The sequence below is a fragment of the Dendropsophus ebraccatus genome, chromosome 7 (assembly GCF_027789765.1).
Source record: "Dendropsophus ebraccatus isolate aDenEbr1 chromosome 7, aDenEbr1.pat, whole genome shotgun sequence".
Taxonomy (NCBI): domain Eukaryota; kingdom Metazoa; phylum Chordata; class Amphibia; order Anura; family Hylidae; genus Dendropsophus; species Dendropsophus ebraccatus.
Window position 1 is genome coordinate 780,720 of NC_091460.1, and position 22,223 is coordinate 802,942.

The window sequence follows — 22,223 nt, forward strand, 5'->3', positions numbered from 1 at the left end:
AGGAAAACTTGTTTTCTATTAAAAAAAAATTATAAAAGTTATATAGATGTGTCTATACAATGTATTACTGTATCTGTGCGGTTCTGTCACACTGGTAGCTGATAGAAATCCAGGAGGTGAAGATAAAATGGCCCCTGTGCCAATCCACATAGTCTCCTGCTGCTCCCCCCCCCGCCCCAAGGAGACAAATCTTCCATGCCTCTGTCTCACATGTTGTGTGTGTTTGCTGAGCACAGGCTGATGATGCAGAGAGGGGGTCGGGCATGATCTCACAGGAGGCGGGTCTGGATCCCCCAATCCCCTGAGTGATCCACCATCTCTGACCAGCCAGAAGCAGGTGTTTCAACTTCACTGATTGTGCAGAAGTCTACACATGCTGGAGTGTCATTGCAGTACTGAAGTATCTGCACAAAAATGATGCAGTAACACAAATAGATAATGCTAAACAGCAGAGAGGATGAGAGTCGGCACTGCCAATACCACCTGCACAAAAAACAAGGCATAAACAATATATCCCATGTAAGATAGTATCGGATAAAGTCCTTTTTGTGAGAATCAACTTCAAAGGTAAAAGATGCTTATTCATAAAATGTGTGTAGAGATTAAATTAAATTTATTTTTTTCTTTTCAACAGTTCTTTGCTTTATTCCAATATCAGCGTTACAGGTAGAGAATACAGCGTGCTGTGTGGTGTTACAGGTAGAGAATGCAGTGTGCTGTGTGGTGTTACAGGTAGAGAATACAGTGCTGTGTGGTGTTACAGGTAGAGAATACAGCGTGCTGTGTGGTGTTACAGGTAGAGAATACAGTGTGCTGTGTGGTGTTACAGGGAGAGAATACAGTGTGCTGTGTGGTGTTACAGGGAGAGAATACAGTGTGCTGTGTGGTGTTACAGGTAGAGAATACAGTGCTGTGTGGTGTTACAGGTAGAGAATACAGCGTGCTGTGTGGTGTTACAGGTAGAGAATACAGTGCTGTGTGGTGTTACAGGTAGAGAATACAGTGCTGTGTGGTGTTACAGGTAGAGAATACAGTGCTGTGTGGTGTTACAGGTAGAGAATACAGCGTGCTGTGTGGCGTTACAGGTAGAGAATACAGCGTGCTGTGTGGTGTTACAGGTAGAGAATACAGCGCTGTGTGGTGTTACAGGTAGAGAATACAGCGTGCTGTGTGGTGTTACAGGTAGAGAATACAGCGTGCTGTGTGGTGTTACAGGTAGAGAATACAGCGTGCTGTGTGGTGTTACAGGTAGAGAATACAGTGTGCTGTGTGGTGTTACAGGTAGAGAATACAGTGCTGTGTGGTGTTACAGGTAGAGAATACAGTGCTGTGTGGTGTTACAGGTAGAGAATACAGCGTGCTGTGTGGTGTTACAGGTAGAGAATACAGCGCTGTGTGGTGTTACAGGTAGAGAATACAGTGCTGTGTGGTGTTACAGGTAGAGAATACAGTGCTGTGTGGTGTTACAGGTAGAGAATACAGTGCTGTGTGGTGTTACAGGTAGAGAATACAGCGTGCTGTGTGGTGTTACAGGTAGAGAATACAGCGTGCTGTGTGGTGTTACAGGTAGAGAATACAGTGTGCTGTGTGGTGTTACAGTTAGAGAATACAGCGTGCTGTGTGGTGTTACAGGTAGAGAATACAGCGTGCTGTGTGGTGTTACAGGTAGAGAATACAGTGTGCTGTGTGGCGTTACAGGTAGAGAATACAGCGCTGTGTGGCGTTACAGGTAGAGAATACAGTGCTGTGTGGTGTTACAGGTAGAGAATACAGCGTGCTGTGTGGTGTTACAGGTAGAGAATACAGTGTGCTGTGTGGTGTTACAGGTAGAGAATACAGCGTGCTGTGTGGTGTTACAGGTAGAGAATACAGTGTGCTGTGTGGTGTTACAGGTAGAGAATACAGCGCGCTGTGTGGTGTTACAGGTAGGGAATACAGCGTGCTGTGTGGTGTTACAGGTAGAGAATACAGCGTGCTGTGTGGTGTTACAGGTAGAGAATACAGTGCTGTGTGGTGTTACAGGTAGAGAATACAGTGCTGTGTGGTGTTACAGGTAGAGAATACAGCGTGCTGTGTGGTGTTACAGGTAGGGAATACAGCGTGCTGTGTGGTGTTACAGGTAGAGAATACAGCGTGCTGTGTGGTGTTACAGGTAGAGAATACAGCGTGCTGTGCGGGTGGGACCACAATGAAATGATAAAGAACTGCAAATAATTCAGTAACACAATGAAATTGCAATGTGTGAACACACGGCCGTTTCTAGGACCGGGCGGGCCGGGCCACCGCACGGGGCGCTGACAGCTAGGGGGCGACAGCGCCCAGCCCTCCCACAATCACCCAGCGCCGTCTTCCCGCACTCCGCTGCCCGACAGCTCCCTTAGTCTGGTGCCGGCCCTCAGCCACCAATTAGCAGCACGGCCGCAGCGCTACCATGTAATCGTCAGGTCCGGGGGGGAGCTCCTCGGCAGCTCCTCTCTCCTATTCCGACATAGGCAGCAGGGTACAGGGACGCTGCTTGTGCCGGATGTGACCTGCAGCCTCTGTCATTCATCTGCAGGGACAGGCAGCGTCTCTGTACCCGGCTGCCTGTGCTGAAGAATGACAGGAGACCGCGAGCTGCCGGGAGAGGAGCTGTTGGGGAGCCAGCACAGGTGAGTTACTGTTTTCCTGGTGGGGGCACTATGGGGAAGGGGGGCTACTAAATGGATATATGGGGCACTGTGGGGAGACAGGCTACTATATGGGCCACTATGGGGGGGGGGGGGAACAGGCTACTATATGAGGCACAATGGGGGACTGGCAACTATATGGGACACTATGGGGGAGATGGGCTACTCCATGGGGGACAGGCTACTATATGGTGCATTATGGGAGAGGGGAGCAGTTACTGTATGGGGCACTATGGGGAGACTGGCTACTATATGGGGCATTATGGGGGGAATGGTTACTTTATGAGGCACTATTGGGGGTCATTGGCTTCTATGTGGGGCAGGTCCGGGGGAAGGAGTAGGGTGGCTTCAGACTGGCTGGGAAGATTGGAGGGGTAGCAATGTTGGGGGTGTTTGGTCAGCGGAGGGGGGGGGAGCAACAGTTCACAGCTTTGCCCATGGGCCCATAATGCTCTGCCCCTTTCCCCTGGACCCCACTGAGCTCTGGGCTAGATGTCTGCACCAGCCAGCACCCACCAAACCCTCCCTCCCTGCAAACCCCATTGATCTCCCCATCACTGCCCCAAGCATCACCCCCTAATCTCTCTAGCAGATGAATCCTCCAGCTGATGGGCTGGAAAGGAGGGCAGAGAGCCAGATGAGAGGAAGACCAGCTCCATTCCAGGATTAGGTGAGAAGTTTGGTTTGTTTTTGTGTTGGGGCAAAGCAGGGGAACATCATCACTATGGGGACAGAGCACAGCAGGACATTATTACTATAGAGACACAGCACAGGGGACATTATTACCATGGAGACAGCACAGGGGACATTATTACTATAGAGACACAGCACAGGGGACATTATTACCATAGAGACAGCACAGGGGAACATCATCACTATGGGGACAGAGCACAGCAGGACATTATTACTATAGAGACACAGCACAGGGGACATTATTACCATGGAGACAGCACAGGGGACATTATTACTATAGAGACAGCACAGGGGACATTATTACTATGGAGACAGCACAGGGGACATTATTACTATAGAGACAGCACAGGGGACATTATTACTATAGAGACAGCACAGGGGACATTATTACTATGGAGACAGCACAGGGGACATTATTACTATAGAGACAGCACAGGGGACATTATTACTATGGAGACAGCACAGGGGACATTATTACTATGGAGACAGCACAGGGGACATTATTACTATGGGGAAGAGCACAGGGAGACATTTCTATATGGATGCACAGCAGGAGACATTATTACTATAGAGACAGCATAGGGGACATTATTACTATGGAGACACAGCACAGGGGACATTATTACTATGGAGACACAGCACAGGGGACATTATTACTATGGAGACAGCACAGGGGACATTATTACTATGGGGAAGAGCACAGGGAGACATTATTTCTATATGGATGCACAGCAGGAGACATTATTACTATAGAGACAGCACAGGGGACATTATTACTATAGAGACAGCACAGGGGACATTATTACTATGGAGACACAGCACAGGGGACATTATTACTATGGAGACAGCACAGGGGACATTATTACTATGGGGAAGAGCACAGGGAGACATTTCTATATGGATGCACAGCAGGAGACATTATTACTATAGAGACAGCACAGGGGACATTATTACTATGGAGACACAGCACAGGGGACATTATTACTATGGAGACACAGCACAGGGGACATTATTACTATGGAGACACAGCACAGGGGACATTATTACTATGGATACACGCACAGGGGGGGGGGGGGGGCGCTTTTATCAAGATTCACCCTGCTGCCAAAATGACCAAGAAACTGCCCTGTGTGAACAGCCTAGATGTTCTGCAACAGCTTTGTGCGGGGAATAGGCAGGGTGGGGGACTGTGATGGAACAGCTGAGGGAAAGCATTGCATTCTGGGACCTTTAGTACTGAGTACACCTGCTCAACCAGGAAGTACAGAAACACAAAGCAGAACAAAACCCCCCAAAGAAGAATGAAGCACTTTGCCCCTCTGTCATTGTGTCTCGCCCCCCTCCTCATAGTGTGTAAGATGGTGCATGCGAGCAGGGACCTCACCTCATGGATGGATAATTATATGTATCTCTGTAATGTCAGATTTATGTCTCTGTATGTCCCCAGGATTGTACATTGCTGCGGAATCTGTTGGCGCTATATAAATAAAATGAAACAATGACGGGGTTCCTTGTCCTCTCCATGTAGACGCTTTATTGTACAAGGGATCTGCAATCACTGTCTATGGGCACTTCCCTCTGCTCCCATAGACCCTGCACATGGAGACTGAGGCTCCCGCTCCTGAGATGGTGGAGTCTAAGTAATCGCATACACACAGGGGACAAGCGCTCTTAGTCGGCACACTGCTTTAATGTCTGACAAACCAGATGGGGTAAGAAGAACTTTTATTCAGACTGCATTTCTCACCAGAAATAACCTGGGAATTCTTTGATGAATTTAAAAATATATTTTCCTAGTAAGACATTTTCCATATATAAAACATCAATCCTACTTCTCCTCAGTGTGAGTTCTCTCATGTCTAACAAGATAGGACTTAGCAGAAAAACATTTCCCACATTCTGAACATAAATATGGTTTCTTCCCTGAGTGACTTTTCTCATGTCTAACAAGATCTGATTTACATGTAAAACATTTACCACATTCTGAACATGGATATGGCTTCTCACCTGTGTGACTTCTCTTATGTATAACAACACGTGATTTTCTAGTAAAACATTTTCCACATTCTGAACATGAATATGGCTTCTCCCCTGTGTGACTTCTTTCATGTTTAACAAGATCTGATTTACTTGTAAAACATTTCCCGCATTCTAAACATGAATATGGCTTCTCACCTGTGTGACTTCTCTCATGTTGAGCAAGATTTGTGCTTTTTGTGAAACATTTCCCACATTCTGAACATGAATATGGCTTCTCTCCTGTGTGACTTCTCTGATGTTGAGCAAGATTTGATTGATCTATAAAACATTTTCCACATTCTGAACAAAAATATGGCTTTTCTCCTGTGTGAATTCTCTTATGTGTATTAAGATGTTTTCTATTCATAAAACATTTTCCGCATTCTGAACATGCATATGGTTTCTGTCCTGTGTGACTTCTTGCATGTTTATTAATCTGTGATTTACTTATAAAGCGTTTGCCACATTCTGAACATGAATATGGTTTCTCTCCTGTGTGACTTCTGTGATGTAAAACAAGATGTGATTTACTTATACAACATTTCCCACATTCTGAACATGAATATGGCTTATCGCCTGTGTGAATTCTTTCATGTGTAACCAGATATGATTTACTTGTAAAACTTTTTCCACATTCTAAACATGAATATGGCTTCTCCCCTGTGTGACTTCTTTCATGTTTAACCAGATGTGATTTACTTGTAAAACTTTTTCCACATTCTGAACATGAATACGTCTTCTTACCTGTGTGACTTCTATTATGTAGAACAAGACTTGATTTACATGTAAAACATTTCCCACATACTGAACATGCATATGTTTTATGTCCTGTGTGACTTCTTGCATGTTGATTAATCTGTGATTTACTTATAAAGCGTTTGCCACATTCTGAACATGAATATGGCTTCTCTCCTGTGTGACTTCTGTGATGTATAACAAGATGTGATTTACTTATAAAACATTTCTCACATTCTGAACATGAATATGGCTTATCTCCTGTGTGACTTCTATTATGTAGAACAAGACTTGATTTACTTGTAAAACATTTCCCACATTCTGAACATGAATACGGCTTCTCACCTGTGTGACATCTCTTATGTGCAGCAAGATTTGACCTATATGTGAAACATTTCCCACATTCTGAACATGAATATGGTTTCTCCCCTGTGTGACTTCTATTATGTAGAACAAGACTTGCTTTACTTGTAAAACATTTCCCACATTCTGAACATGAATACGTCTTATCTCCCGTGTGAATTCTTTCATGTACAACCAAAGATGATTTTCTTGTAAAACATTTCCCACATTCTAAACATGAATATGGGCTCTCTACAATGTGAATTCTTCTGTGTGTAAGATAAGCTGATCTTTTTGTAAATCCTTTTCCGCATTCACCACACTGAAAACGTTTCCCCCCTCTCTGACCCGTCCTTGTGGTAACACTGTGTGATTGGTCAGGAGGATTATATGATAGATCTGTCGTGTGACAACCTGGATGAACGGTAAGGGGGAGGAGATCTTCTCCTGAGGAGCGCTGCTCCGCACCGACAGCTTCTTCTTTATAATTCACACATAACATGGAGTCTCCCTCACAGATATCACCGTGCTCTCCTGTCAGGGTCAAAAATTGATTTTTATTTTTTTTTTCAAACCTTAAAAAGTAAAAAAGTTTATAAATTGATAGAGCGGGGTGGAAGCACATGTATAATGTAAGGGGGGGGGAGAAGGAGCGGGGGGGAGGCACATGTATAATGTAAGGGGGAGGAGATGGAGCGGGGTGGAAGCACATGTATAATGTAAGGGGGGAGAAGATGGAGCGGGTGGAAGCACATGTATAATGTAAGGGGGGAGATGGAGCGGGGTGGAAGCACATGTATAATGTAAGGGGGGGGGGAGATGGAGCAGGGTGGAAGCACATGTATAATGTAAGGAGGAGATGGAGCGGGGTGGAAGCACATGTATAATGTAAGGGGGGGGGAGATGGAGCGGGGTGGAAGCACATGTATAATGTAAGGGGGGAGGAGATGGAGCGGGGTGGAAGCACATGTATAAGGTAAGGAGGGAGGAGATGGAGCGGGTGGAAGCACATGTATAATGTAAGGGGGGGAGGAGATGGAGCGGGGTGGAAGCACATGTATAAGGTAAGGAGGGAGGAGATGGAGCGGGTGGAAGCACATGTATAATGTAAGGGGGGGATGGAGCAGGGTGGAAGCACATGTATAATGTAAGGGGGGAGATGGAGCGGGGTGGAAGCACATGTATAATGTAAGGAGGGAGGAGATGGAGCGGGTGGAAGCACATGTATATTGTAAGGGGGAGGAGATGGAGCGGGGTGGAAGCACATGTATAATGTAAGGGGGGGATGGAGCAGGGTGGAAGCACATGTATAATGTAAGGGGGGGATGGAGGAGGGTGGAAGCACATGTATAATATAAGGGGGGGGGAAATGGAGCGGGGTGGAGGCACATGTATAATGTAAGGGGGAGGAGATGGAGCGGGGTGGAAGCACATGTATAATATAAGAGGGGGGAGATGGAGCGGGGTGGAAGCACATGTATAATGTAAGGGGGGGGAGGAGATGGAGCGAGGTGGAGGCACATGTATAATGTAAGGGGGGGAGGAGATGGAGCGGGGTGGAAGCACATGTATAATGTAAGGGGGGAGGAGATGGAGCGGGGTGGAAGCACATGTATAATGTAAGGGGGGAGGAGATGGAGCGGGGTGGAAGCACATGTATAATGTAAGGGGGGAGGAGATGGAGCGGGGTGGAAGCACATGTATAATGTAAGGGGGGGGGTGGAAGCACATGTATATTGTAAGGGGGGAGGAGATGGAGCAGGGTGGAAGCACATGTATAATGTAAGGGGGGGAGGAGATGGAGCGGGGTGGAAGCACATGTATAATGTAAGGGGGGGGAGGAGATGGAGCGGGGTGGAAGCACATGTATAATGTAAGGGGGGGGGAGATGGAGCAGGGTGGAAGCACATGTATAATATAAGGAGGAGATGGAGCGGGGTGGAAGCACATGTATAATGTAAGGGGGGGAGGAGATGGAGCAGGGTGGAAGCACATGTATAATGTAAGGGGGGAGGAGATGGAGCAGGGTGGAAGCACATGTATAATGTAAGGGGGGGAGGAGATGGAGCGGGGTGGAAGCACATGTATAATGTAAGGGGGGGAGGAGATGGAGCGGGGTGGAAGCACATGTATAATGTAAGGGGGGGGAGGAGATGGAGCGGGGTGGAAGCACATGTATAATGTAAGGGGGGAGGAGATGGAGCGGGGTGGAAGCACATGTATAATGTAAGGGGGGGGGAGATGGAGCAGGGTGGAAGCACATGTATAATGTAAGGAGGAGATGGAGCGGGGTGGAAGCACATGTATAATGTAAGGGGGGGAGGAGATGGAGCAGGGTGGAAGCACATGTATAATGTAAGGGGGGAGGAGATGGAGCAGGGTGGAAGCACATGTATAATGTAAGGGGGGAGGAGATGGAGCGGGGTGGAAGCACATGTATAATGTAAGGGGGGGAGGAGATGGAGCGGGTGGAAGCACATGTATAATGTAAGGGGGGGAGGAGATGGAGCGGGTGGAAGCACATGTATAATGTAAGGGGGGGGAGGAGATGGAGCTGGGTGGAGGCACATGTATAATGTAAGGACGGATAAAACTTATAGTCTCTGGGTGACAGAAGTATCAACATGGACAGCAGCTCGTCAGCCATTTTTCCATAAAGTAGGCTAAGAAGCCGTGAAAAATGTATTTGTGCCATAAAATAAAAAATAAAAAAAACACAATTTTTTTTAATTTCAGGAGGTTTTGTGTTCACACTGGTCGCCCTATGGTAAAACTGACATGTTATCTATGTTACTCAAGTCAGTATGGTTACAGTGATAGGAAACTTCTATCACTTTTATTTTATTTCACAGCCATTAAAAAATTAAAAGCTTTTTAAAAAGCTAAATGTGTTTAAATGTCTCTATTCCCTCTGTATAACGCTGTTATCCTGTGCTCTATTCCCTCTGTATAACGCTGTTATCCTGTGCTCTATTCCCTCTGTATAACACTGTTATCCTTTGCTCTATTCCCTCTGTATAACACTGTTATCCTTTGCTCTATTCCCCCTGTATAACGCTGTTATCCTGTGCTCTATTCCCCTCCTTATAACACTGTTATCCTGTGCTCTATTCCCTCCTTATAACGCTGTTATCCTGTGCTCTATTCCCTCTGTATAACGCTGTTATCCTGTGCTCTATTCCCCTCCTTATAACACTGTTATCCTGTGCTCTATTCCCTCTGTATAACACTGTTATCCTGTGCTCTATTCCCTCTGTATAACGCTGTTATCCTGTGCTCTATTCCCTCTGTATAACACTGTTATCCTGTGCTCTATTCCCTCTGTATAACGCTGTTATCCTGTGCTCTATTCCCCTCCTTATAACACTGTTATCCTGTGCTCTATTCCCTCTGTATAACACTGTTATCCTGTGCTCTATTCCCTCTGTATAACACTGTTATCCTGTGCTCTATTCCCTCTGTATAACACTGTTATCCTGTGCTCTATTCCCTCTGTATAACGCTGTTATCCTGTGCTCTATTCCCTCTGTATAACACTGTTATCCTGTGCTCTATTCCCTCTGTATAACGCTGTTATCCTGTGCTCTATTCCCTCTGTATAACACTGTTATCCTTTGCTCTATTCCCCCTGTATAACGCTGTTATCCTGTGCTCTATTCCCCTCCTTATAACACTGTTATCCTGTGCTCTATTCCCTCCTTATAACGCTGTTATCCTGTGCTCTATTCCCTCTGTATAACGCTGTTATCCTGTGCTCTATTCCCCTCCTTATAACACTGTTATCCTGTGCTCTATTCCCTCTGTATAACACTGTTATCCTTTGCTCTATTCCCCCTGTATAACGCTGTTATCCTGTGCTCTATTCCCCTCCTTATAACACTGTTATCCTGTGCTCTATTCCCTCCTTATAACGCTGTTATCCTGTGCTCTATTCCCTCTGTATAACGCTGTTATCCTGTGCTCTATTCCCCTCCTTATAACACTGTTATCCTGTGCTCTATTCCCTCTGTATAACGCTGTTATCCTGTGCTCTATTCCCTCTGTATAACACTGTTATCCTGTGCTCTATTCCCTCTGTATAACACTGTTATCCTGTGCTCTATTCCCTCTGTATAACGCTGTTATCCTGTGCTCTATTCCCCTCTGTATAACACTATTATCCTGTGCTCTATTCCCCTCCTTATAACACTGTTATCCTGTGCTCTATTCCCTCTGTATAACGCTGTTATCCTTTGCTCTATTCCCTCTGTATAATGCTGTTATCCTGTGCTCTATTCCCTCTGTATAACACTGTTATCCTGTGCTCTATTCCCCTCTGTATAACGCTGTTATCCTTTGCTCTATTCCCTCCTTATAACGCTGTTATCCTTTGCTCTATTCCCTTTGTATAACACTGTTATCCTGTGCTCTATTCCCTCTGTATAACGCTGTTATCCTGTGCTCTATTCCCTCTGTATAACGCTGTTATCCGTTGCTCTATTCCCTCCTTATAACGCTGTTATCCTTTGCTCTATTCCCTTTGTATAACACTGTTATCCTGTGCTCTATTCCCTCTGTATAACGCTGTTATCCTGTGCTCTATTCCCTCTGTATAACACTGTTATCCTGTGCTCTATTCCCTCTGTATAACGCTGTTATCCTGTGCTCTATTCCCTCTGTATAACGCTGTTATCCTTTGCTCTATTCCCTCCATATAACGCTGTTATCCTGTGCTCTATTCCCTCCGTATAACGCTGTTATCCTGTGCTCTATTCCCTGTGTATAACACTGTTATCCTGTGCTCTATTCCCTCTGTATAACGCTGTTATCCTGTGCTCTATCCCCTCTGTATAACGCTGTTATCCTGTGCTCTATTCCCTCTGTATAACGCTGTTATCCTGTGCTCTATTCCCTCTGTATAACGCTGTTATCCTGTGCTCTATTCCCTCCTTATAACGCTGTTATCCTGTGCTCTATTCCCTCTGTATAACGCTGTTATCCTGTGCTCTATTCCCTGTGTATAACACTGTTATCCTGTGCTCTATTCCCTCTGTATAACGCTGTTATCCTGTGCTCTATTCCCTCTGTATAACGCTGTTATCCTGTGCTCTATTCCCTCTGTATAACGCTGTTATCCTGTGCTCTATTCCCTCTGTATAACGCTGTTATCCTGTGCTCTATTCCGTCCTTATAACGCTGTTATCCTGTGCTCTATTCCCTCTGTATAACGCTGTTATCCTTTGCTCTATTCCCCTCTGTATAACACTGTTATCCTGTGCTCTATTCCCTCTGTATAAAGCTGTTATCCTGTGCTCTATTCCCTCTGTATAACGCTGTTATCCTGTGCTCTATTCCCTCCTTATAACGCTGTTATCCTTTGCTCTATTCCCCTCTGTATAACGCTGTTATCCTTTGCTCTATTCCTCTGTATAACACTGTTATCCTGTGCTCTATTCCCTCTGTATAACGCTGTTATCCTGTGCTCTATTCCCTCTGTATAACGCTGTTATCCTGTGCTCTATTCCCTCTGTATAACGCTGTTATCCTGTGCTCTATTCCCTCTGTATAACGCTGTTATCCTTTGCTCTATTCCCTCTGTATAACGCTGTTATCCTTTGCTCTATTCCCCTCTGTATAACACTGTTATCCTGTGCTCTATTCCCTCTGTATAAAGCTGTTATCCTGTGCTCTATTCCCTCTGTATAACGCTGTTATCCTGTGCTCTATTCCCTCCTTATAACGCTGTTATCCTTTGCTCTATTCCCCTCTGTATAACGCTGTTATCCTTTGCTCTATTCCTCTGTATAACGCTGTTATCCTGTGCTCTATTCCCTCTGTATAACGCTGTTATCCTGTGCTCTATTCCCTCTGTATAACGCTGGCAGGTGTCAGTGCCTTGGAGATTACCGAGGCTGTTACGGTGCTGGACGGCACAAGTATCAGTATATTAATTGTCTGATCACATTGGGTCTCAGGGTCGGTGCCCTCTCTGCCGGCTAGAAGTCCCTGATCTCGTGGCTCAGGATCCTGGACTAACCATTTGGATGGGCTGCTGCTCCGCCATCACATTGCAGGGGGGCAATCCCTCCACTAGACATCGGGGATGGGACCATTGCAGGTAATAGCAGCTGGGAACATGGCGGCTGAGGCACGGGTTTCTGAGTGACCCCTCTCTAACCCCCCCTCCCCCCCCAAGTGGTCTGGTGTCTGCAGATGAGCGGAAGCAATGGCGGATGTCAGTCAGCCCCAGAGGACAAACAGAGGGTACACAGCACTGCCATATAATATACCATACCTGGGGTACCAGCTGCCGGCGCCTCCTCCTCCTTCACCTCACTCATACACGGGGGATCGCCCCTCATCCTCTCTTCTTCTGCTTCATCCTCCACTTTAATATTAGTCACCTGATCTCCCCCCTGATGGGACATATAGAACAATTCAGTACAATCCAGCAGACAGGAGGGAAAATCTAACACATCAACATAAGAAACCAGCAACATGTATCTATCAGCCTCATCACATCTATGAGTGCAGGAGCAACAACCACCAGCACCGGGGGGCGCTATAGAGATATAGTGCTATAGCATCAGCCTCATCTACCTGCTGATTGTCTGCTGGGACATTTCCCTCTGGACAGTCCTGGGAATACAGAGGACGGGGACACCTCTCTGGTGGATTCCTGTCACTGCCTCCATCTGTAGGGAACACACAGGGAGCCAATCCATTATACACTGCTACATGTCACCAGGAGGAGGAGGAGGATGGGAGGATGGGGGGAGGAGGAGGATGGGAGGAGGAGGAGGAGGAGGAGGATGGGGGGGAGGAGGAGGAGATGGATGGGGGGGGGAGGAGGAGGAGGATGGGAGGAGGAGGATGGGAGGAGGAGGAGGAGGAGGAGGAGGATGGGGGGGAGGAGGAGGATGGGAGGAGGAGGATGGGAGGGGGATGGGAGGAGGAGGAGGAGGGGGAGGATGAGGATGGGGAGGAGGAGGAGGAGGATGGGGAGGAGGAGGAGGATGGGAGGAGGAGGAGGAGGATGGGAGGAGGAAGACGGGGGGGGGGGGAGGATGATGGGAGGAGGAAGGGAGGAGGGGGATGGGAGGAGGAGGAAGGGAGGGGAATGGGAGGAGGAGGAGGAAGGGAGGGGAATGGGAGGAGGAGGAGGAAGGGAGGAGGATGGGAGGAAGAGGATGGGAGGAAGAGAATGAGGATGGGAGGAGGATGGGAGGAGGAGGAGGAGGATGGGAGGGAGGAGGATGGGAGGAAGAGGAGGATGGGGGGAGGATGGGAGGAGGAGGAGGAGGAGGATGGGGGGGAGGAAGATGGGGGGAGTAGGAGAATGGGAGGAGGAGAGGAGGAGGAGGATGGGAGGAGGAGGATGGGAGCAGGAGGAGGAAGAGGATGGGAGGAGGAGGAAGAGGATGGGAGGAGGAGGAGGAAGAGGAAGAGGATGGGAAGAGGATGGGAGGAGGAGGAGGAAGAGGAAGAGGATGGGAGGAGGAGGAGGAGGAAGAGGAAGGAGGATGGGAGGAGGAGGAAGAGGAAGGAGGATGGGAGGAGGAGGAGGAAGAGGAAGAGGATGGGAGGAGGAGGAAGAGGATGGGAGGAGGAGGAAGAGGAAGAGAATGGGAGGAGGAAGAGGAAGAGGATGGGAGGAGGAAGAGGAAGAGGATGGGAGGAGGAGCCGAGGAGGATAGGAGAAGAAAGAGGATGGGAGGAGGATCTAGGGGCCCCTCCCCCCTGCTCTCTAGAATCAGGAAGGTCTCCTCTTACCTTGTGCTGTGAGGCCGGGCGGCTGATCCTCCATCATGAGCGGCTGCTCCCCCCGGTACAGATCCTTGTGTCCTGATACAGGAAGGAAAACGTTATTTCACATATTACACAATGTAACACCCCTCCTCCTGTAAGCTTACCTTACTGCTGGGGGGGGGGGGGTCACACTGATAGTAACACAATGTAACATCCCCCCTCCTGTAAGCTTACCTTACTGCTGGGGGGGTCACACTGATAGTAACACAATGTAACATCCCTCCTCCTGTAAGCTTACCTTACTGCTGGGGTCACACACTGATAGTAACACAATGTAACATCCCTCCTCCTGTAAGCTTACCTTACTGCTGGGGTCACACTGATAGTAACACAATGTAACACCCCTCCTCCTGTAAGCTTACCTTACTGCTGGGGTCACACACTGATAGTAACACAATGTAACACCCCTCCTCCTGTAAGCTTACCTTACTGCTGGGGGGTCACACTGATAGTAACACAATGTAACACCCCTCCTCCTGTAAGCTTACCTTACTGCTGGGGGGTCACACTGATAGTAACACAATGTAACATCCCTCCTCCTGTAAGCTTACCTTACTGCTGGGGGGTCACACTGATAGTAACACAATGTAACATCCCTCCTCCTGTAAGCTTACCTTACTGCTGGGGTCACACTTAACACAATGTAACATCCCTCCTCCTGTAAGCTTACCTTACTGCTGGGGTCACACACTGATAGTAACACAATGTAACACCCCTCCTCCTGTAAGCTTACCTTACTGCTGGGGTCACACTGATAGTAACTCAATGTAACATCCCTCCTCCTGTAAGCTTACCTTACTGCTGGGGTCACACACTGATAGTAACACAATGTAACACCCCTCCTCCTGTAAGCTTACCTTACTGCTGGGGGGTCACACTGATAGTAACACAATGTAACACCCCTCCTCCTGTAAGCTTACCTTACTGCTGGGGGGTCACACACTGATAGTAACACAATGTAACATCCCTCCTCCTGTAAGCTTACCTTACTGCTGGGGTCACACACTGATAGTAACACAATGTAACACCCCTCCTCCTGTAAGCTTACCTTACTGCTGGGGTCACACTGATAGTAACACAATGTAACACCCCTCCTCCTGTAAGCTTACCTTACTGCTGGGGTCACACTGATAGTAACACAATGTAACACCCCTCCTCCTGTAAGCTTACCTTACTGCTGGGGTCACACACTGATAGTAACACAATGTAACACCCCTCCTCCTGTAAGCTTACCTTACTGCTGGGGTCACACTGATAGTAACACAATGTAACATCCCTCCTCCTGTAAGCTTACCTTACTGCTGGGGTCACACACTGATAGTAACACAATGTAACATCCCTCCTCCTGTAAGCTTACCTTACTGCTGGGGTCACACACTGATAGTAACACAATGTAACATCCCTCCTCCTGTAAGCTTACCTTACTGCTGGGGTCACACACTGATAGTAACACAATGTAACATCCCTCCTCCTGTAAGCTTACCTTACTGCTGGGGTCACACACTGATAGTAACACAATGTAACACCCCTCCTCCTGTAGCTGTAAGGTGGAGCCCCCCCGTATATCCCTGTGCCCCCCCCCAATACACTGCACTATACATATATACACGGGGGGGGGGTACTGTAATGTAGCTGTAAGGTGGAGCCCCCCCCTTATATCCCTGCCCCCCCTCACTATACTGCACTATACATATATACACAGGGGGGGGGGGTGTTACTGTAATGTAGCTGTAAGGTGGAGCCCCCCCCTTATATCCCTGCCCCCCCTCACTATACTGCACTATACATATATACATGGGGGGGGGGGTGTTACTGTAATGTAGCTGTAAGGTCGAGCCCCCCCTTATATCCCTGCCCCCCCTCACTATACTGCACTATACATATATACACAGGGGGGGGGGGTTACTGTAATGTAGCTGTAAGGTGGAGCCCCCCCTTATATCCCTGCCCCCCCTCACTATACTGCACTATACATATATACACAGGGGGGGGGGGGTGTTACTGTAATGTAGCTGTAAGGTGGAGCCCCCCCTTATATCCCTGCCCCCCCTCACTATACTGCACTATACATATATACATGGGGGGGGGGGTGTTACTGTAATGTAGCTGTAAGGTCGAGCCCCCCCTTATATCCCTGCCCCCCTCACTATACTGCACTATACATATATACACAGGGGGGGGGGTTACTGTAATGTAGCTGTAAGGTGGAGCCCCCCCTTATATCCCTGTGCCCCCCCCCCTCACTATACTGCACTATACATATATACACAGGGGGGGGGGTGTTACTGTAATGTAGCTGTAAGGTGGAGCCCCCCCTTATATCCCTGCCCCCCCCCTCACTATACTGCACTATACATATATACACAGGGGGGGGTGTTTACTGTAATGTAGCTGTAAGGTGGAGCCCCCCCTTATATCCCTGCCCCCCCTCACTATACTGCACTATACATATATACACAGGGGGGGGTGTTACTGTAATGTAGCTGTAAGGTGGAGCCCCCCCTTATATCCCTGCCCCCCCTCACTATACTGCACTATACATATATACACGGGGGGGGGGGTTACTGTAATGTAGCTGTAAGGTGGAGCCCCCCCTTATATCCCTGTGCCCCCCCTCACTATACTGTACTATACATATATACACAGGGGGGGGGGTTACTGTAATGTAGCTGTAAGGTGGAGCCCCCCCTTATATCCCTGTGCCCCCCTCACTATACTGTACTATACATATATACACAGGAGGGGGGGGTTACTGTAATGTAGCTGTAAGGTGGAGCCCCCCCTTATATCCCTGCCCCCCCTCACTATACTGCACTATACATATATACACAGGGGGGGGGGTGTTACTGTAATGTAGCTGTAAGGTTGGAGCCCCCCTTATATCCCTGTGCCCCCCCCCTCACTATACTGCACTATACATATATACACAGGGGGGGGGGGTGTTACTGTAATGTAGCCTCTAAGGTGGAGCCCCCCTTATATCCCTGCCCCCCCTCACTATACTGCACTATACATATATACACAGGGGGGGGGTGTTACTGTAATGTAGCTGTAAGGTGGAGCCCCCCCTTATATCCCTGTGCCCCCCTCACTATACATATATACACAGGGGGGGGGTGTTACTGTAATGTAGCTGTAAGGTGGAGCCCCCCCTTATATCCCTGTGCCCCCCTCACTATACTGCACTATACATATATACACGGGGGGGGGGAGTGTTACTGTAATGTAGCTGTAAGGTGGAGCCCCCCCTTATATCCCTGCCCCCCCTCACTATACTGCACTATACATATATACACAGGGGGGGGGTTACTGTAATGTAGCTGTAAGGTGGAGCCCCCCCTTATATCCCTGCCCCCCTCACTATACTGCACTATACATATATACACAGGGGGGGGGGGGGTGTTACTGTAATGTAGCTGTAAGGTGGAGCCCCCCCTTATATCCCTGTGCCCCCCCCTCACTATACTGCACTATACATATACCACACAGGGGGGGGTTACTGTAATGTAGCTGTAAGGTGGAGCCCCCCCTTATATCCCTGTGCCCCCCCCTCACTATACGCACTATACATATATACACAGGGGGGGGTGTTACTGTAATGTAGCTGTAAGGTGGAGCCCCCCCTTATATCCCTGCCCCCCCTCACTATACTGCACTATACATATATACACACGGGGGGGGGGGGGGGGTTACTGTAATGTAGCTGTAAGGTGGAGCCCCCCCCTTATATCCCTGTGCCCCCCCCCCCTCACTATACTGCACTATACATATATACACAGGGGGGGGGTTACTGTAATGTAGCTGTAAGGTGGAGCCCCCCCTTATATCCCTGCCTCCCCCCCTCACTATACTGCACTATACATATATACACAGGGGGGGGGGGGTTACTGTAATGTAGCTGTAAGGTGGAGCCCCCCCTTATATCCCTGCCCCCCCTCACTATACTGCACTATACATATATACACAGGGGGGGGGGGTTACTGTAATGTAGCTGTAAGGTGGAGCCCCCCCTTATATCCCTGCCTCCCCCCCTCACTATACTGCACTATACATATATACACAGGGGGGGGGGGTTACTGTAATGTAGCTGTAAGGTGGAGCCCCCCCTTATATCCCTGCCCCCCCTCACTATACTGCACTATACATATATATACAGGGGGGGGGGTGTTACTGTAATGTAGCTGTAAGGTGGAGCCCCCCCTTATATCCCTGCCCCCCCTCACTATACTGCACTATACATATATACACAGGGGAGGGGGTTACTGTAATGTAGCTGTAAGGTGGAGCCCCCCCTTATATCCCTGTGCCCCCCTCACTATACTGCACTATACATATATACACAGGGGGGGGGTTACTCTAATGTAGCTGTAAGGTGGAGCCCCCCCTTATATCCCTGTGCCCCCCCCCCTCACTATACTGCACTATACATATATACACAGGGGGGGTGTTACTGTAATGTAGCTGTACGGTGGAGCCCCCCCCTTATATCCCTGCCCCCCCCCCCCTCACTATACTGCACTATACATATATACACAGGGGGGGGGGGGTTACTGTAATGTAGCTGTAAGGTGGAGCCCCCCCTTCATATCCCTGTGCCCCCCCCCCACTATACTGCCACTATACATATATACACAGGGGGGGGTTACTGTAATGTAGCTGTAAGGTGGAGCCCCCCCTTATATCCCTGCCCCCCCTCACTATACATATATACACAGGGGGGGGGGGTGTTGTTACTGTAATGTAGCTGTGAGGGGAGCCCCCCCTTATATCCCTGCCCCCCCCTCACTATACTGCACTATACATATATACACAGGGGGGGGGGGTTACTGTAATGTAGCTGTAAGGTGGAGCCCCCCCCTTATATCCCTGCCCCCCCCCCTCACTATACTGCACTATACATATATACACAGGAGGGAGGGGTGTTACTGTAATGTAGCTGTAAGGTGGAGCCCCCCCCTTATATCCCTGCCCCCCCCCCCCCTCACTATACTGCACTATACATATATACACGGGGGGGGGGGGTTACTGTAATGTAGCTGTAAGTTGGAGCCCCCCCTTATATCCCTGCCCCCCCTCACTATACATATATACACAGGGGGGGGGGGGTTACTGTAATGTAGCTGTAAGGTGGAGCCCCCCCTTATATCCTGCCCCCCCTCACTATACTGCACTATACATATATACACAGGGGGGGGGGGTTACTGTAATGTAGCTGTAAGGTGGAGCCCCCCCCTTATATCCCCTGCCCCCCCCCCTCACTATACTGCACTATACATATATACACAGGGGGGGGGTGTTACTGTAATGTAGCGGTAAGGTGGAGCCCCCCCCTTATATCCCTGCCCCCCCCCCTCACTATACTGCACTATACATATATACACAGGGGGGGGGGTGGTTACTGTAATGTAGCTGTAAGGTGGAGAGCCCCCCTCTATATCCCTTGCCCCCCCCTCACTATACTGCACTATACATATATAACAGGGGGGGGGGGGTGGTGTTACTGTAATGTAGCTGTAAGGTGGAGCCCCACCCTTATATCCCTGCCCCCCCTCACTATACTGCACTATTACATATATACACAGGGGGGGGGGTGTTACTGTAATGTAGCTGTAAGGTGGAGCCCCCCCCCTTATATCCCTGCCCCCCCCCTCACTATACTGCACTATACATATATACACCGGGGGGGGGGGGGTTACTGTAATGTAGCTGTAAGGTGGAGCCCCCCTCCTTATATCCCTGTGCCCCCCCCTCACTATACTGCACTATACAGTATATACACAGGGGGGGGGGGTGTTTACTGTAATGTAGCTGTAAGGTGGAGCCCCCCCTTATATCCCTGCCCCCCCCCTCACTATACTGCACTATACATATATACACAGGGGGGGGGGGTGTTACTGTAATGTAGCTGTAAGGTGGAGCCCCCCCTTATATCCCTGCCCCCCCCTCACTATACTGCACTATACATATATTACACGGGGGGGGGGGTGGTGTTACTGTACTGTAGCTTGTAAGGTGGAGCCCCCCCCTTATATCCCTGTGCCCCACCCTCACTATACTGCACTATACATATATTACACAGGGGGGGGGGGTCGTTCCCGTAATGTAGCTGTAAGGTGGAGCCCCCCCCTTATATCCCTGCCCCCCCTCACTATACATATATACACAGGGGGGGGGGTTACTGTAATGTAGCTGTAAGGTGGAGCCCCCCCTTATATCCTCCTGCCCCCCCTCACCTATACATATATACACAGGGGGGGGGGTGGTTTACTGTAATGTAGCTGTAAGTGGAGCCCCCCCTTATATCCCTGCCCCCCCCTCACTATACTGCACTATACATATATACACAGGGGGGGGGTTACTGGAATGTAGCGTACGGTGGAGCCCCCCCTTATATCCCTGTGCCCCCCTCACTATACTGCACCTATACATATATACACGGGGGGGGGTTACTGTAATGTAGCTGTAAGGTGGAGCCCCCCCCTTATATCCCTGCCCCCCCCCTCACTATACTGCACTATACATATATACACAGGGGGGGGGGTGTTACTGTAATGTAGCTGTAAGGTGGAGCCCCCCCTTATATCCCTGTGCCCCCCCTCACTATACTGCACTATACATATATACACAGGGGGGGGGTGTTACTGTAATGTAGCTGTAAGGTGGAGCCCCCCCTTATATCCCTGCCCCCCCTCACTATACATATATACACAGGGGGGGGGGTTACTGTAATGTAGCTGTAAGGTGGAGCCCCCCCTTATATCCCTGCCCCCCCCTCACTATACATATATACACAGGGGGGGGGGGGGTTACTGTAATGTAGCTGTAAGGTGGAGCCCCCCTTATATCCCTGCCCCCCCTCACTATACTGCACTATACATATATACACAGGGGGGGGGTTACTGGAATGTAGCTGTAAGGTGAGCCCCCCCTTATATCCCTGTGCCCCCCCTCACTATACTGCACTATACATATATACATGGGGGGGGGGGGGAGTGTTACTGTAATGTAGCTGTAAGGTGGAGCCCCCCCTTATATCCCTGTGACCCCCCCCCTCACTATACTGCACTATACATATATACACAGGGGGGGGGGGTGTTTACTGTAATGTAGCTGTAAGGTGGAGCCCCCCCTATAATCCCTGCCCCCCCTCACTATACTGCACTATACATATATACACAGGGGGGGGGGGGGTGTTACTGTAATGTAGCTGTGAAGGTAGAGCCCCCCCTTATATCCCTGTGCCCCCTCACTATACTGCACTATTACATATATACACAGGGAGGGGGGGGTGTTACTGTAATGTAGCTGTAAGGTGGAGCCCCCCCTTATATCCCTGTTGCCCTCCCCTCACCTATACTGCACTATACATATATACACAGGGGGGGGGGTGTTACTGTAATGTAGCTGTAAGGTGGAGCCCCCCCTTATATCCCTGCCCCCCCTCACTATACTGCACTATACATATATCACAGGGGGGGGGTCTTACTGTAATGTAGCTGTAAGGTGGAGCTACCCCCTTATATCCCTGTGCCCCCCCCCCTCACTATACTGCACTATACCTATATACACAGGGGGGGGGGGTGTTACTGTAAGTAGCTGTAAGGTGGAGCCCCCCCTTATATCCCTGCCCCCCCCTCACTATACTGCACTATACATATATACACAGGGGGGGGGGGTGTTACTGTAATGTAGCTGTAAGGTGGAGCCCCCCTTATATACCCTGCCCCCCCTCACTATACTGCACTATACATATATACACGGGGGGGGGGGGGTTACTGTAATGTAGCTGTAAGGTGGAGCCCCCCCTTATATCCCTGCCCCCCCTCACTATAGTGCTCTATACATACATATATACACAGGGGGGGGGGGTATTACTGTAATGTAGCTGTAAGGTGGGAGCACCCCCCTTATATCCTGTTCCCCCCCCTCACTATACTGCACTATACATATATACACAGGGGGGGGGGGTGGTTACTG

The 22,223-nt window shown here is 49.0% G+C and overlaps 3 protein-coding genes across 4 annotated transcripts in view; 1 reads left to right on the forward strand and 2 right to left on the reverse strand.

Annotated features, from left to right (window-relative positions):
• Positions 1-12,865, reverse strand: part of LOC138797208 (zinc finger protein 850-like) — a 42,771-nt gene extending 29,906 nt beyond the window's left edge. The window contains exons 1-2 of the mRNA XM_069977044.1: positions 12,733-12,865; positions 5,220-6,992 (exon numbers count right to left, since the gene is read on the reverse strand). Coding sequence (XP_069833145.1) covers positions 5,220-6,992; positions 12,733-12,865 — 1,906 coding nt within the window. The remainder of the gene's footprint in view (positions 1-5,219; positions 6,993-12,732) is intronic.
• Positions 1-22,223, forward strand: part of LOC138797178 (zinc finger protein 300-like) — an 898,668-nt gene that overhangs the window by 460,083 nt on the left and 416,362 nt on the right. The gene's annotated exons all lie outside the window — the stretch shown is intronic.
• LOC138797169 (zinc finger protein 84-like) overlaps positions 1-22,223 on the reverse strand; it is a 221,087-nt gene that overhangs the window by 186,777 nt on the left and 12,087 nt on the right. The window lies entirely within an intron of this gene.